The sequence below is a fragment of the Oncorhynchus tshawytscha genome, unplaced genomic scaffold, assembly GCF_018296145.1.
Source record: "Oncorhynchus tshawytscha isolate Ot180627B unplaced genomic scaffold, Otsh_v2.0 Un_contig_8974_pilon_pilon, whole genome shotgun sequence".
Classification (NCBI taxonomy): domain Eukaryota; kingdom Metazoa; phylum Chordata; class Actinopteri; order Salmoniformes; family Salmonidae; genus Oncorhynchus; species Oncorhynchus tshawytscha.
The window spans coordinates 335,245-351,499 of record NW_024609795.1 but is presented as its reverse complement, the minus strand read 5'-3'; the positions used below and the strand labels follow the sequence as shown (position 1 = coordinate 351,499).

At 45.6% G+C, this 16,255-nt stretch overlaps 1 protein-coding gene across 1 annotated transcript in view; it reads right to left on the bottom strand.

Annotated features, from left to right (window-relative positions):
* coro7 (coronin 7) overlaps positions 1-16,255 on the bottom strand; it is a 262,730-nt gene that overhangs the window by 4,916 nt on the left and 241,559 nt on the right. Inside the window, 14 exon segments of the mRNA XM_042318189.1 lie at positions 2,788-2,923; positions 3,156-3,272; positions 3,518-3,607; positions 3,915-4,056; positions 4,337-4,422; positions 4,513-4,617; positions 4,879-5,021; positions 5,361-5,556; positions 5,932-6,107; positions 7,084-7,194; positions 7,197-7,239; positions 12,664-12,771; positions 13,092-13,187; positions 13,409-13,554. Of these exon segments, the coding sequence (XP_042174123.1) occupies positions 2,788-2,923; positions 3,156-3,272; positions 3,518-3,607; positions 3,915-4,056; positions 4,337-4,422; positions 4,513-4,617; positions 4,879-5,021; positions 5,361-5,556; positions 5,932-6,107; positions 7,084-7,194; positions 7,197-7,239; positions 12,664-12,771; positions 13,092-13,187; positions 13,409-13,554 (1,695 nt within the window).

Here is a 16,255-nt window from a genome sequence, read left to right as displayed (position 1 = left end):
TATACAGGGTTGTGTTAGAATGGCAGTGGGCCACTGTGTATATACAGGGTTGTGTTAGAATGGCAGTGGGCCACTGTGTATATACAGGGTTGTGTTGAAATGGCAGTGGGCCACTGTGTATATACAGGGTTGTGTTAGAATGGCAGTGGGCCACTGTGTATATACTGGGTTTGTGTTAGAATGGCAGTGGGCCACTGTGTATATACTGGGTTGTGTTAGAATGGCAGTGGGCCACTGTGTATATACTGGGTTGTGTTAGAATGGCAGTGGGCCACTGTGTATATACAGGGTTGTGTTAGAATGGCAGTGGGCCACTGTGTATATACAGGGTTGTGTTAGAATGGCAGTGGGCCACTGTGTATATACAGGGTTGTGTTAGAATGGCAGTGGGCCACTGTGTATATACAGGGTTGTGTTAGAATGGCAGTGGGCCACTGTGTATATACAGGGTTGTGTTAGAATGGCAGTGGGCCACTGTGTATATACAGGGTTGTGTTAGAATGGCAGTGGGCCACTGTGTATATACAGGGTTGTGTTAGAATGGCAGTGGGCCACTGTGTATATACAGGGTTGTGTTAGAATGGCAGTGGGCCACTGTGTATATACAGGGTTGTGTTAGAATGGCATCTTTACAAAACTGTTTCAGTTCAGCAATATTCTTGGGATGTCTGGTGTGAACTGCTCTCGAGGTCATGCCGCAGCATCTCAATCGGGTTTCAGGTCAGGACTCTGACTGGGCCACTCCAGAAGGTCAGGACTCTGACTGGGCCACTCCAGAAGGTCAGGACTCTGACTGGGCCACTCCAGAAGGTCAGGACTCTGACTGGGCCACTCCAGAAGGTCAGGACTCTGACTGGGCCACTCCAGAAGGTCAGGACTCTGACTGGGCCACTCCAGAAGGTCAGGACTCTGACTGGGCCTCTCCAGAAGGTCAGGACTCTGACTGGGCCACTCCAGAAGGTCAGGACTCTGACTGGGCCACTCTCAGGACTCAGAAGGTCAGGACTCTGACTGGGCCACTCCAGAAGGTCAGGACTCTGACTGGGCCACTCCAGAAGGTCAGGACTCTGACTGGGCCACTCCAGAAGGTCAGGACTCTGACTGGGCCACTCCAGAAGGTCAGGACTCTGACTGGGCCACTCCAGAAGGTCAGGACTCTGACTGGGCCACTCCAGAAGGTCAGGACTCTGACTGGGCCACTCCAGAAGGTCAGGACTCTGACTGGGCCACTCCAGAAGGTCAGGACTCTGACTGGGCCACTCCAGAAGGTGTATTTTCTTCTGTTGAAGCCATTCTGTTGTTGATTTACTTCTGTGCTTTGGGTCATTGTCCTGTTGCATCACCCAACTTCTGTTGAGCTTCAATTGGCGGACAGATAGCCTTACATTCTCCTGCAAAATGTCTTGAATTCTTGGGAATTCATTTTTCCATCAATGATAGCAAGCTTTCCAGGCCCTGAGGCAGCAAAGCAGCCCCAAACCATGATACTCCCTCCAACATTACTTTACACTTAGGATGAGGTTTTGACGTTGGTGTGCAGTGCCTTTTTTTCTCCACACATAGTGAGTGTTATGTGTTCCTTCCAAACAACTCAACTGTAGTTCATCTGTCCACAGGATATTTTGCCAGTAGCACTGTGGAACATCCAGGTGCACTTTTGCAAACTTCAGACGTGCAGCAAAGGTTTTTTTGGACAGCAGTGGCTTCTTCCGTGGTGTCCTCCCATGAACACCATTCTTGTTTAGTGTTTTACGTATCGTAGACTCATCAACAGAGATGTTAGCATGTTCCAGAGATTTCTGTAAGTCTTTAGCTGACACTCTAGGATTCTTCTTAACCTCATTGAGCATTCTGCTCTGTGCTCTTGCAGTCATCTTTGCAGGACGGCCACTCCTAGGGAGAGTGGCAACAGTGCTGAACTTTCTCCATTTTTGACAATATGTCTTACTGTGGACTGATGAACATCAAGGCTTTTAGAGATACTTTTGTAACCCTTTCCAGCTTTATGCAAGGCAACAGTTCTTAATCTTAGGTCTTCTGAGATCTATTTTGTTCAAGGTATGGTTCACATCCGGCAATGCTTCTTGTGAATAGCAAACTCACATTATGTGAGTGTTTTTTAAAGGGCAAGGCAGCTCTAACCAACATCTCCAATCTCGTCTCACTGATTGGACTCCAGGTTAGTTGACTCCTGACTCCAATTATCTTTTGGAGAAGTCATTAACCTAGGGGTTCACATACTTTTTCTAACCTACATTGTGAATGTTTAAACAATGTATTCAATATAGACAAGAAAAATACAAAAATGTGTGTGTTATTAGTTTAAGCACACTGTGTTTGTCTATTGTTGTGACTTAGATGAAGATCAGATCACATTTGATGACCAATTTCTGCAGAAATGCAGGAAATTCCAAAGGGTTCACATACTTTCTCTTGCCACTGTACATGTGTGTCATTCCAGGTACACCGATCCACAAGACTTTGCCCAAAGCCTGTATCGGTAATTCTACGTTATAGAAGATCTCTGCCTCACATTGAGTTGATTGACGATTGGCTGTCAGAATAGATTTAGCTAGTGTCACCATCATGTCAAAGCACAAGGCAGATAATCTTGTCAAACCCAGGACTTGGCCCATGAAAGAGTGGATAGGTTGCCCCTTCTAAACTGTATCTGCTCGGCTTCTCATCTGACATTCAAAAGGTGGATCTAACAGTAATGCTGTTGACTTCAGTCCACTGTTTGTACTATATGTGCCTGGGCGGAGCAGAGCTGAGGTTAGCCCCTACCTGGGGTCATGTCTTTGGGCTTGAGGCTGATGGACTGATGCTTCCCATCAGAACCAGCCAGCCAGGCTGAGGCTGTCAGAGAGGACTCCCACCACACTGCTGTGTCTGGGTACACATCATCCTGAAAGAACTCTTTCTGTGGACGGATGGAGAGAAGGAAGGAGGGAGACGAGACGAGACACGACAGGATTAGTTCAGAACTCAAACAGCTCAAACTCCACAGACTAAGTACAAACAGGGGTTCACATAGCAGACCCTTTTTACTGGTAGTTCTTTGAGGCCCTGGTCTGAAAAGACATCAAATAACTGCAGGTTTTTCCTATTTCCCCCATATATACACTAGATGGCAGCGTTCAGCCATAACTCACTCTGACGCGGGGGACTCTGAAGGCCACTGGCTCTATGGAGGTCTTACTGAGTCTCAGACCCCTGGCCACCTCGACCTCTTGCACCACACACTCAGTCTTCGGCAGGAAGGCCAAGCCCTAAACACAGGAAACAGGAAGTTCATGCAGAGAGATTCTACAGGTCTACAGGTGCCTGTGTAATTGATTGACAGATGATCAATTAGTCAGTCAGTCAAACAGACATTTTATACAAGTCACAAATTCAGGGAAATGTTTTTATCTATTGACTTCAAAACATGTAATAAGAAGGAGCAGGATGTAGGAAATGAGAAAAGAAAGAGGGAAAAGCAGGGATGTAAATGCTGTTAACATAAAGTCTATACCTTGTGGGGCTCTGAGGAGTTGAAGCTGGCACATTCCAGGAAATAGGGAGCTTCTGGGACTATCTCAAAGATGTACACTCGCGTGTCACCCTGGTAAATGTAAACAACAACAACAATGGCGGTATAGGTTTACTCGTGTCAAAGTCTGGGGAGTCAGTATGGATCTACCAATCCACCACCAACATTAGCCCGGTCCCAGATCGTTTTTTGTTGTCTACTAGACATAGGAGTTGGCAAGACAGCACAAACAGATCGGGAACCAGGCTAGGCAGGCATTATTACCCTGAAGCACAAGAGTCTGTAACAGACTTTCAACACAACATCAAGTCAATATGGGCTCTATTTTCTTCTATCCAAAAGAAATGCTCTGTTTATTTGTTTGTTTGTTGTCGTTTACCTTTCCGGTGAGGATGACGACGCTGGTGTCGGGGTCGTAGAAGGGAATGAGGGTGGAGGGTGAGACGTCGGTGGGGGCGCTGGCGATGGCCCCGGAGGACAGGGACTCAACGGAGTGCAGGTACAGGGTTCTCTCACTGCGACTGCAGAAGGGGGAAACACATCGGGGGTCAAAGGTGAGGTGAACTGTGGTGACATCATCAATGAGGTCTCGGGTCAGAGGGGTTGTTTTCCCCTTGTTCACCAGGACCATAAAGCCATTGGTGCAGTTTTTTGTGTGAACCAAGATTTTGTGTGAACTACATGTCAGACTGAATGGTCAGACACACAAACGATGAACTGAATGAACTAAATGAAGGTAAATGGATTGTTAAGCACAAATTGAAGCTCAACTACCAAACAGAAATACAGAGAAATATTCACCTGTCGAATCCTGACACCATCAGGTATTTGCCGTCACACACCCACACCACACGAGCCCCTCTGTGGCCCTCAGGACCTGCACCCTCCTGCAGAGAGAGAGAGAAGGAGAATGAGAGATATATGGAAATACTCCAAACAAAAAGGTTAACAACTGCTCAGGTCTCCTGTACACACACCTGTACTGGGTCAGCAGACTTGCGAGGGTCGTAGATGCGCAGTTTCCCATCCTTACACACCGTGGCCAGGAGTTTACCATCCGGACTCCACGCCATCCCAAATATCTATATGCACACCAGGCAGGAGAGGGAACAGAGAAAGGAACGAGTGAAAAGTTGAAATGAAGTGAAGGAGACAAGCAAAATGCACGTTCCTTGTACATACTGTAGGTAGGATCAATCAATCAATATCCATCCATCAATCATTATTATTATTATCCCAGATACATTTTACCACGTCCCTATTCTCTAATAAAACCAGTGGTTCCACCCCCTGCCAATACCAATATTCCTTATGTCCCGCCCCTTTCCCTCCTCCTCCGTCACCTGATCCTGGTGTCCCCGGAGCACTTTGACCTCGTCCCCAGACTCCAGGTTCCACAGGCGCACCGTCTGGTCGTAGGAGGAGGATGCCAGCAGGCCCGACGCCTGGGGGTGGAACTTGACTGAGTAGATCTTCTCAGTGTGGCCTGTGATTGGTCAAAACCCCTGTCACTCACTCACATTCTATCAAGATATGATTTATTTCTATTGATAGATTCAGTAGTCACACAGTATAAGGCTATATATAAGGATAATAAGATGCACTGTAGCAAATTGCATACTGGTATCCTGTTCATTTCATTTCTGTCACTCATTGAATGAAGGATAGAGTACTGATACATATGTGGCTACATTCACTCACACATCTACATATCAGATATTTCACATTGGACCCCAAAAGCCCCAGCTCTGAGTCTAACTTCATTCAATTGAATTCTACTTTACTTGAACTGAATTGGTCTCCAGGCCCCTGTGGAGTGTCTTACCCTGCAGGATGGTCTCTGGCTCAGTCAGGGTCTCTGTCAGACCCCCCTCAGGCACCTGCCACACACGGATCTTAGCATCCTCGCCCGCCACCACCAGCCTGTGACTGTTGAAGGGGTCCCAGGAGAAGTCAGCCACGTTGACAGAGTTCTGGATGGTGGGCAGGCCCGTGTCCGCTAGCTTCCCAGCCTGAGACAACTGAGGAGGGGGGCAGTGAGATACATCCCTCTTTCTTTAATGTGTGAACCAATAAAGCCACATCTTTGGTCTAATATGGTGGCAGAAATCCTAAATGACTATTTACACTATTCATTCCTATTATTCGATGACATTCTACTGTATATGTAATTCTGTAGCGGCTGCATATCATTTCGTGTTAGTTGAAGTGTTGTCTACTCCCCTCCAACTAATAAGACACAGCCATAAAACACCCTCACTTTAGCAGAATTCTGCTTTCTTGGCCAGGGCTCACTTAAAAAAGATAAAGATAAGGACAAATAAAAATAACTAAAAGAATACTACAATATTTTGGATTAAGACACATTATCTTCCATTTTCTAAGTGGGGAAGTACCTCAAAGATGGCGATCTGACCCCCGGCGGTGGCGAGGGGCACGGCCACGCGATGTCGGTTGGCACAGAAGCCATCACACTCCCCGGGCGTGGTGAGGTTGAGCCCCTTCAGGTTGGTGAAGTGGGTGTCTCTGTGAAGCACCGCACCCTGCAGGTGACGAAACTTACTGCTGGGACCTGGGGGAGGAGGAGAGGGAGGGAGAGGGAGAGAGAGGGAGGAGGAGGAGAGGGAGGGAGGGAGAGAGGGAGGAGGAGGAGAGAGAGGGAGGAGGAGGAGAGGGAGAGAGAGGGAGGAGGAGAGGGAGGGAGAGAGAGGGAGGAGGAGGAGAGGGAGAGAGAGGGAGGAGGAGGAGAGGGAGGGAGGGAGAGGGAGAGAGAGGGAGGAGGAGGAGAGCAGGGTGATTTTAGACCTTAGCTACATTATTTGTAACCTGGGTCTTGTTCATTAGGCACCAACCTGAAGAAATTATTTACAATGATGTACCTGGTCCAATAAGAAATGCTTGTTTTAGTTTTCTGTTGCGAAACATTTTGTTACGCAGTACCCAATGAACACAACCCAGGTATATTATTAGTAACCTAGTCCCATACTATATGTACTGTGGGAAGCTCTTGTATGGTTAACAAACAAGTTGGTTACAGCACATTTAGAATGGTAACAGGCTACATCAGACAGGGGATACTGGCAGTGTGCCTGGTCCCAGATCTGTTTGTGCTGTCTTGATATGCTAGCAGTGTGTAGGATTGGATCGTCAGACAGGTTCAGATTAGTCCAAACCACCAACTCTCTCTCTCTTACACAGTTCAGTTGTAAATACAGCTCAAACCAACATTCAGCAGGACATTATAATAAGATAATGACAAGGTAGGGAAATGAGATGAGAGATGAGAGAGAGAGCCTTACCTAGCATTGAGACTGACACTGTCAAATCTTACATAACATACTTCCTAATACCATAACCGGATATGTAACATGGAGCATTGTGGGTAATGTAGTACCACTACAGTTTCCCAAAACAGCTTTACTCAACATGTTGCTGATGGGTCAGGATGTGTGTGTATGTGTGTGGTGTGTGTGTGTGTGTATTCACATATATGTGTGTTTGTGTGTGTGTGAGATGGAGCACTGCTACTGTTTCCCAAACAGCCTTACCCAACATGCTGCTGATGGCTTTGCCACTCTGGCTGGGGCTGGGGAGGAAGCCTGAGGAGAGGCCAGAGGTGGAGGAGGGGGAGCGGGACGGGGCAGCACTGCTGCTGGGGAGCTCAGGGGACTGCTGGAGGTGGAGCAGCCTCGCACTGGAGCCTCCTGGAGAGGAAGAACAACAGTAATACATATACAATATACAATCATATAATTAAACAATAAGGCCCGGGGGTGTGTGGTATATGGCCAATATACTACTGCTAAGGGCTTTTCTGAAGCACAACACAACGCGGAGTGCCTGGATACAGCCCTTAGCCATGGTATATTGGCCATATACCACAAATCCCCGAGGTGCCTTATTGCTATAATACCAACGTAATTAGAGCAGTAAAAATAAATGTTTTGTCATACCAGTGGTATATGCGCTGATTTACCACGGCTTTCAGCCAATCAGCAACAGGGCCGAATCACCCAGTGTATATATCCAATATAGTGTATAAGGTCTGATTAATATAAAATACTTTCTAGAGAGAAGGAATAACACTAATAATATGGTCACTAAACCAGATGTCTTTATCCAAAGATCCTCACAGGTTTACAGAATACTTTAATCTACAGACTTTAGATACTCACAGGTTTACAGACTACTTTAATCTACAGACTTTAGATACTCACAGGTTTAGAGACGACTTTAATCTACAGACATTAGATACTCACAGGTTTAGAGACTACTTTAATCTACAGACATTAGATACTCACAGGTTTACAGACTACTTTAATCTACAGACATTAGATACTCACAGGTTTACAGAATACTTTAATCTACAGACTTTAGATACTCACAGGTTTAGAGACGACTTTAATCTACAGACATTAGATACTCACAGGTTTACAGAATACTTTAATCTACAGACATTAGATACTCACAGGTTTAGACGACTTTAATCTACAGACATTAGATACTCACAGTTACTTTAATCTACAGACATTAGATACTCACAGGTTTAGAGACGACTTTAATCTACAGACTTTAGATCCTCACAGTGTTTACAGACTACTTTAATCTACAGACTTTAGATACTCACAGGTTTAGAGACGACTTTAATCTACAGACATTAGATACTCACAGGTTTAGAGACGACTTTAATCTACAGACTTTAGATCCTCACAGTGTTTACAGACTACTTTAATCTACAGACTTTAGATACTCACAGGTTTACAGAATACTTTAATCTACAGACTTTAGATACTCACAGGTTTAGAGACGACTTTAATCTACAGACTTTAGATACTCACAGGTTTAGAGACGACTTTAATCTACAGACATTAGATACTCACAGGTTTAGAGACGACTTTAATCTACAGACATTAGATCCTCACAGGTTTAGAGACGACTTTAATCTACAGACTTTAGATACTCACAGGTTTACAGAATACTTTAATCTACAGACTTTAGATCCTCACAGTGTTTACAGAATACTTTAATCTACAGACTTTAGATACTCACAGGTTTAGAGACGACTTTAATCTACAGACATTAGATCCTCACAGGTTTAGAGACGACTTTAATCTACAGACATTAGATACTCACAGGTTTAGAGACGACTTTAATCTACAGACATTAGATCCTCACAGGTTTAGAGACGACTTTAATCTACAGACATTAGATCCTCACAGGTTTAGAGACGACTTTAATCTACAGACATTAGATACTCACAGGTTTAGAGACGACTTTAATCTACAGACTTTAGATACTCACAGGTTTAGAGACGACTTTAATCTACAGACATTAGATACTCACAGGTTTAGAGACGACTTTAATCTACAGACATTAGATACTCACAGGTTTAGAGACGACTTTAATCTACAGACATTAGATCCTCACAGGTTTAGAGACGACTTTAATCTACAGACATTAGATACTCACAGGTTTACAGAACACTTTAATCTACAGACTTTAGATCCTCACAGGTTTAGAGACGACTTTAATCTACAGACATTAGATACTCACAGGTTTACAGAATACTTTAATCTACAGACTTTAGATACTCACAGGTTTAGAGACGACTTTAATCTACAGACATTAGATACTCACAGGTTTACAGAATACTTTAATCTACAGACTTTAGATACTCACAGGTTTAGAGACGACTTTAATCTACAGACATTAGATACTCACAGGTTTAGAGACGACTTTAATCTACAGACTTTAGATACTCACAGGTTTAGAGACGACTTTAATCTACAGACTTTAGATACTCACAGGTTTAGAGACGACTTTAATCTACAGACATTAGATACTCACAGGTTTAGAGACGACTTTAATCTACAGACTTTAGATCCTCACAGTGTTTACAGACTACTTTAATCTACAGACATTAGATACTCACAGGTTTACAGAATACTTTAATCTACAGACTTTAGATACTCACAGGTTTACAGACTACTTTAATCTACAGACATTAGATACTCACAGGTTTACAGAATACTTTAATCTACAGACATTAGATACTCACAGTGTTTACAGACTACTTTAATCTACAGACTTTAGATACTCACAGGTTTAGAGACGACTTTAATCTACAGACTTTAGATCCTCACAGTGTTTACAGACTACTTTAATCTACAGACTTTAGATACTCACAGGTTTAGAGACGACTTTAATCTACAGACTTTAGATCCTCACAGGTTTAGAGACGACTTTAATCTACAGACTTTAGATCCTCACAGGTTTAGAGACGACTTTAATCTACAGACATTAGATACTCACAGGTTTAGAGACGACTTTAATCTACAGACATTAGATACTCACAGGTTTAGAGACGACTTTAATCTACAGACTTTAGATACTCACAGGTTTAGAGACGACTTTAATCTACAGACATTAGATACTCACAGGTTTAGAGACGACTTTAATCTACAGACATTAGATACTCACAGGTTTAGAGACGACTTTAATCTACAGACATTAGATACTCACAGGTTTAGAGACGACTTTAATCTACAGACTTTAGATCCTCACAGGTTTAGAGACGACTTTAATCTACAGACTTTAGATACTCACAGTGTTTACAGAATACTTTAATCTACAGACATTAGATCCTCACAGGTTTAGAGACGACTTTAATCTACAGACATTAGATCCTCACAGGTTTAGAGACGACTTTAATCTACAGACATTAGATCCTCACAGGTTTAGAGACGACTTTAATCTACAGACATTAGATCCTCACAGGTTTAGAGACGACTTTAATCTACAGACATTAGATACTCACAGGTTTAGAGACGACTTTAATCTACAGACATTAGATCCTCACAGGTTTAGAGACGACTTTAATCTACAGACATTAGATACTCACAGGTTTAGAGACGACTTTAATCTACAGACATTAGATCCTCACAGGTTTAGAGACGACTTTAATCTACAGACATTAGATACTCACAGGTTTAGAGACGACTTTAATCTACAGACATTAGATCCTCACAGGTTTAGAGACGACTTTAATCTACAGATTTTAGATACTCACAGGTTTAGAGACGACTTTAATCTACAGACATTAGATCCTCACAGGTTTAGAGACAACTTTAATCTACAGACATTAGATACTCACAGGTTTAGAGACGACTTTAATCTACAGACTTTAGATACTCACAGGTTTAGAGACGACTTTAATCTACAGACATTAGATCCTCACAGGTTTACAGAATACTTTAATCTACAGACTTTAGATACTCACAGGTTTAGAGACGACTTTAATCTACAGACATTAGATACTCACAGGTTTACAGAATACTTTAATCTACAGATTTTAGATACTCACAGGTTTAGAGACGACTTTAATCTACAGACTTTAGATACTCACAGGTTTAGAGACGACTTTAATCTACAGACATTAGATACTCACAGGTTTAGAGACGACTTTAATCTACAGACTTTAGATACTCACAGGTTTAGAGACGACTTTAATCTACAGACATTAGATACTCACAGGTTTAGAGACGACTTTAATCTACAGACTTTAGATACTCACAGGTTTAGAGACGACTTTAATCTACAGACATTAGATACTCACAGGTTTAGAGACGACTTTAATCTACAGACTTTAGATACTCACAGGTTTACAGAATACTTTAATCTACAGACATTAGATACTCACAGGTTTACAGAATACTTTAATCTACAGACATTAGATACTCACAGGTTTAGAGACGACTTTAATCTACAGACTTTAGATACTCACAGTGTTTACAGACTACTTTAATCTACAGACTTTAGATACTCACAGGTTTACAGACTACTTTAATCTACAGACTTTAGATACTCACAGGTTTACAGACTACTTTAATCTACAGACTTTAGATACTCACAGGTTTACAGACTACTTTAATCTACAGACTTTAGATACTCACAGGTTTACAGACTACTTTAATCTACAGACATTAGATACTCACAGGTTTAGAGACGACTTTAATCTACAGACATTAGATACTCACAGGTTTAGAGACGACTTTAATCTACAGACATTAGATCCTCACAGGTTTAGAGACGACTTTAATCTACAGACATTAGATCCTCACAGGTTTAGAGACGACTTTAATCTACAGACATTAGATACTCACAGGTTTACAGAATACTTTAATCTACAGACATTAGATACTCACAGTGTTTACAGACTACTTTAATCTACAGACTTTAGATACTCACAGGTTTAGAGACGACTTTAATCTACAGACTTTAGATACTCACAGGTTTAGAGACGACTTTAATCTACAGACATTAGATACTCACAGGTTTAGAGACGACTTTAATCTACAGACATTAGATACTCACAGGTTTACAGAACACTTTAATCTACAGACTTTAGATCCTCACAGGTTTAGAGACGACTTTAATCTACAGACATTAGATACTCACAGGTTTACAGACTACTTTAATCTACAGACATTAGATACTCACAGGTTTAGAGACGACTTTAATCTACAGACATTAGATACTCACAGGTTTAGAGACGACTTTAATCTACAGACATTAGATACTCACAGGTTTAGAGACGACTTTAATCTACAGACTTTAGATACTCACAGTGTTTACAGAATACTTTAATCTACAGACTTTAGATCCTCACAGGTTAATCCAAGATATTCAATCAATACTCTATGTGTGGCCCGATGCAATAATATGAAAACAATTTGAGAGAAAATAAAGCAAAATCCAAATTCCATTTGTATTAAAAATACAATAAAAAGGTAGTTGCTAGCAGAGGGAATGAGGGAACGGAGGGAATGAGGGAACGGAGGGAATGGAGGGAATGAGGGAATAGAGGGAATGGAGGGAATGAGGGAACGGAGGGAATGGAGGGAATGAGGGAACGGAGGGAATGAGGGAACGGAGGGAATGAGGGAACGGAGGGAATGGAGGGAATGAGGGAACGGAGGGAATGAGGGAACGGAGGGAGTGAGGGAACGGAGGGAATGAGGGAACGGAGGGAATGAGGAAACGGAGGGAATGAGGAAACGGAGGGAGCCAAAAGAGAAATGAAAACGACCCATAGAGGAGGAGGAGAACGGATGATACTGGACTCTGACCTCTTTGCTCCTCCCACTGGGCAGCTCTTTCTTAGCAGGCGTCTGATTGGCTGGCTTAGCGTTGTTAGGCTTCTGACGATTGGATGGGTTGACACTGACCTTCTCAACCTGAGAAGACGCCCATGATTGGATGTTTAAGAGAACAGCAGGCTATTGCTTGGTCCTGAAGTACAAACCGCCCAAAAACCAAGCATTTCTATTGGTACTGTATGCACATTGTATCCAAGTTAGAATACAGATTAGAGTTATATTGTGTAGAGTGATGGTGGTACATCCAAGTTAGAATACAGATTAGAGTTATATTGTGTAGAGTGATGGTGGTACATCCAAGTTAGAATACAGATTAGAGTTATATTGTGTAGAGTGATGGTGGTACATCCAAGTTAGAATACAGATTAGAGTTATATTGTGTAGAGTGATGGTGGTACCTGTTTCTCGCCACCTTTCCACCACTCTGCAGCTGACATGGCTGCCGTCCGGCCCAAGGTGTCTGGGTACAGGTCTGCATGGAACTCCTGTCCTGACTGAATTAGACACACAAAAGCAGACATACTCTAAAATGGAAGACATAAAGGCTTGTTGAATGGTTGCTCATTCCATAACTTTATTTTCCTCAGTGACTACAAAGACACTATTGCCAAGTCCCCCCCCATCAGTTTAGAAACAAGTACAGGGAAAGAACTGTTGCCATGACATCAAAATGACAGATGGATCTGCTGTTACAGTAGCCTGAGAGATACTGGACCTTGCGGGGCACGTGGTAGTTGATTGGCACGATGAAGCTGTCCGTCAGCTGCAGGACCCGCATGACCTCACAGGACATGACATCCAATGCCAACTTGGGTACCATGGCAACGCCTCGCGTTGGGGCGTCCGTCAGACAGTGGCTCACTGGAGAGAAAGAGATGAGGAGAGAATAAGAGGGAGAAAGAAGTAGAGATTAGAGGACAGACCTGGGTGTGTGAGAGAGGGAGTGGGAGAGGTAGCAGGACAGACCTGGGTGTGTGAGAGAGGGAGTGGGAGAGGTAGCAGGACAGACCTGGGTGTGTGAGAGAGGGAGTGGGAGAGGTAGGAGGACAGACATGGGTGTGTGAGAGAGGGAGTGGGAGAGGTAGCAGGACAGACCTGGGTATGTTAGAGGGAGTGGGAGAGGTAGGAGGACAGACCTGGGTGTGTGAGAGAGGGAGTGGGAGAGGTAGGAGGACAGACATGGGTGTGTGAGAGAGGGAGTGGGAGAGGTAGCAGGACAGACATGGGTGTGTGAGAGAGGGAGTGGGAGAGGTAGCAGGACAGACCTGGGTGTGTGAGAGAGGGAGTGGGAGAGGTAGCAGGACAGACCTGGGTGTGTGAGAGAGGGAGTGGGAGAGGTAGCAGGACAGACCTGGGTGTGTGAGAGAGGGAGTGGGAGAGGTAGCAGGACAGACCTGGGTGTGTGAGAGAGGGAGTGGGAGAGGTAGCAGGACAGACCTGGGTGTGTGAGAGGTAGCAGGACAGACATGGGTGTGTGAGAGAGGGAGTGGGAGAGGTAGCAGGACAGACCTGGGTGTGTGAGAGGTAGCAGGACAGACCTGGGTGTGGGAGAGAGGTAGCAGGACAGACCTGGGTGTGTGAGAGAGGGAGTGGGAGAGGTAGCAGGACAGACCTGGGTGTGTGAGAGAGGGAGTGGGAGAGGTAGCAGGACAGACCTGGGTGTGTGAGAGAGGGAGTGGGAGAGGTAGCAGGACAGACCTGGGTGTGTGAGAGAGGGAGTGGGAGAGGTAGGAGGACAGACCTGGGTGTGTGAGAGAGGGAGTGGGAGAGGTAGGAGGACAGACCTGGGTGTGTGAGAGAGGGAGTGGGAGAGGTAGGAGGACAGACCTGGGTGTGTGAGAGAGGGTGTGTGAGAGGTAGCAGGACAGACCTGGGTGTGTGAGAGAGGGAGTGGGAGAGGTAGCAGGACAGACCTGGGTGTGTGAGAGAGGGAGTGGGAGAGGTAGGAGGACAGACCTGGGTGTGTGAGAGAGGGAGTGGGAGAGGTAGGAGGACAGACCTGGGTATGCTAGAGGGAGTGGGAGAGGTAGGAGGACAGACCTGGGTATGTTAGAGGGAGTGGGAGAGGTAGCAGGACAGACCTGGGTGTGTGAGAGAGGGAGTGGGAGAGGTAGCAGGACAGACCTGGGTGTGTGAGAGAGGGAGTGGGAGAGGTAGCAGGACAGACCTGGGTGTGTGAGAGAGGGAGTGGGAGAGGTAGGAGGACAGACCTGGGTGTGTGAGAGAGGGAGTGGGAGAGGTAGCAGGACAGACCTGGGTGTGTGAGAGAGGGAGTGGGAGAGGTAGCAGGACAGACCTGGGTATGTTAGAGGGAGTGGGAGAGGTAGCAGGACAGACCTGGGTATGTTAGAGGGAGTGGGAGAGGTAGCAGGACAGACCTGGGTGTGTGAGAGAGGGAGTGGGAGAGGTAGCAGGACAGACCTGGGTGTGTGAGAGAGGGAGTGGGAGAGGTAGCAGGACAGACCTGGGTGTGTGAGAGAGGGAGTGGGAGAGGTAGGAGGACAGACCTGGGTGTGGGAGAGAGGGAGTGGGAGAGGTAGCAGGACAGACCTGGGTGTGTGAGAGAGGGAGTGGGAGAGGTAGCAGGACAGACCTGGGTGTGTGAGAGAGGGAGTGGGAGAGGTAGCAGGACAGACCTGGGTATGTTAGAGGGAGTGGGAGAGGTAGGAGGACAGACCTGGGTGTGTGAGAGAGGGAGTGGGAGAGGTAGCAGGACAGACCTGGGTGTGGGAGAGAGGGAGTGGGAGAGGTAGCAGGACAGACCTGGGTATGTTAGAGGGAGTGGGAGAGGTAGCAGGACAGACCTGGGTATGTTAGAGGGAGTGGGAGAGGTAGCAGGACAGACCTGGGTGTGTGAGAGAGGGAGTGGGAGAGGTAGCAGGACAGACCTGGGTGTGTGAGAGAGGGAGTGGGAGAGGTAGCAGGACAGACCTGGGTGTGTGAGAGAGGGAGTGGGAGAGGTAGGAGGACAGACCTGGGTGTGTGAGAGAGTGGGAGAGGTAGCAGGACAGACCTGGGTATGTTAGAGGGAGTGGGAGAGGTAGCAGGACAGACCTGGGTATGTTAGAGGGAGTGGGAGAGGTAGCAGGACAGACCTGGGTATGTTAGAGGGAGTGGGAGAGGTAGCAGGACAGACCTGGGTATGTTAGAGGGAGTGGGAGAGGTAGCAGGACAGACCTGGGTGTGTTAGAGGGAGTGGGAGAGGTAGCAGGACAGACCTGGGTGTGTGAGAGAGGGAGTGGGAGAGGTAGCAGGACAGACCTGGGTGTGTGAGAGAGGGAGTGGGAGAGGTAGGAGGACAGACCTGGGTGTGTGAGAGAGGGAGTGGGAGAGGTAGCAGGACAGACCTGGGTGTGTGAGAGAGGGAGTGGGAGAGGTAGGAGGACAGACCTGGGTGTGTGAGAGGGAGTGGGAGAGGTAGGAGGACAGACCTGGGTGTGTGAGAGAGGGTGTGGGAGAGGTAGCAGGACAGACCTGGGTGTGTGTGAGAGGGAGTGGGAGAGGTAGGAGGACAGACCTGGGTGTGTGAGAGAGGGAGTGGGAGAGGTAGCAGGACAGACCT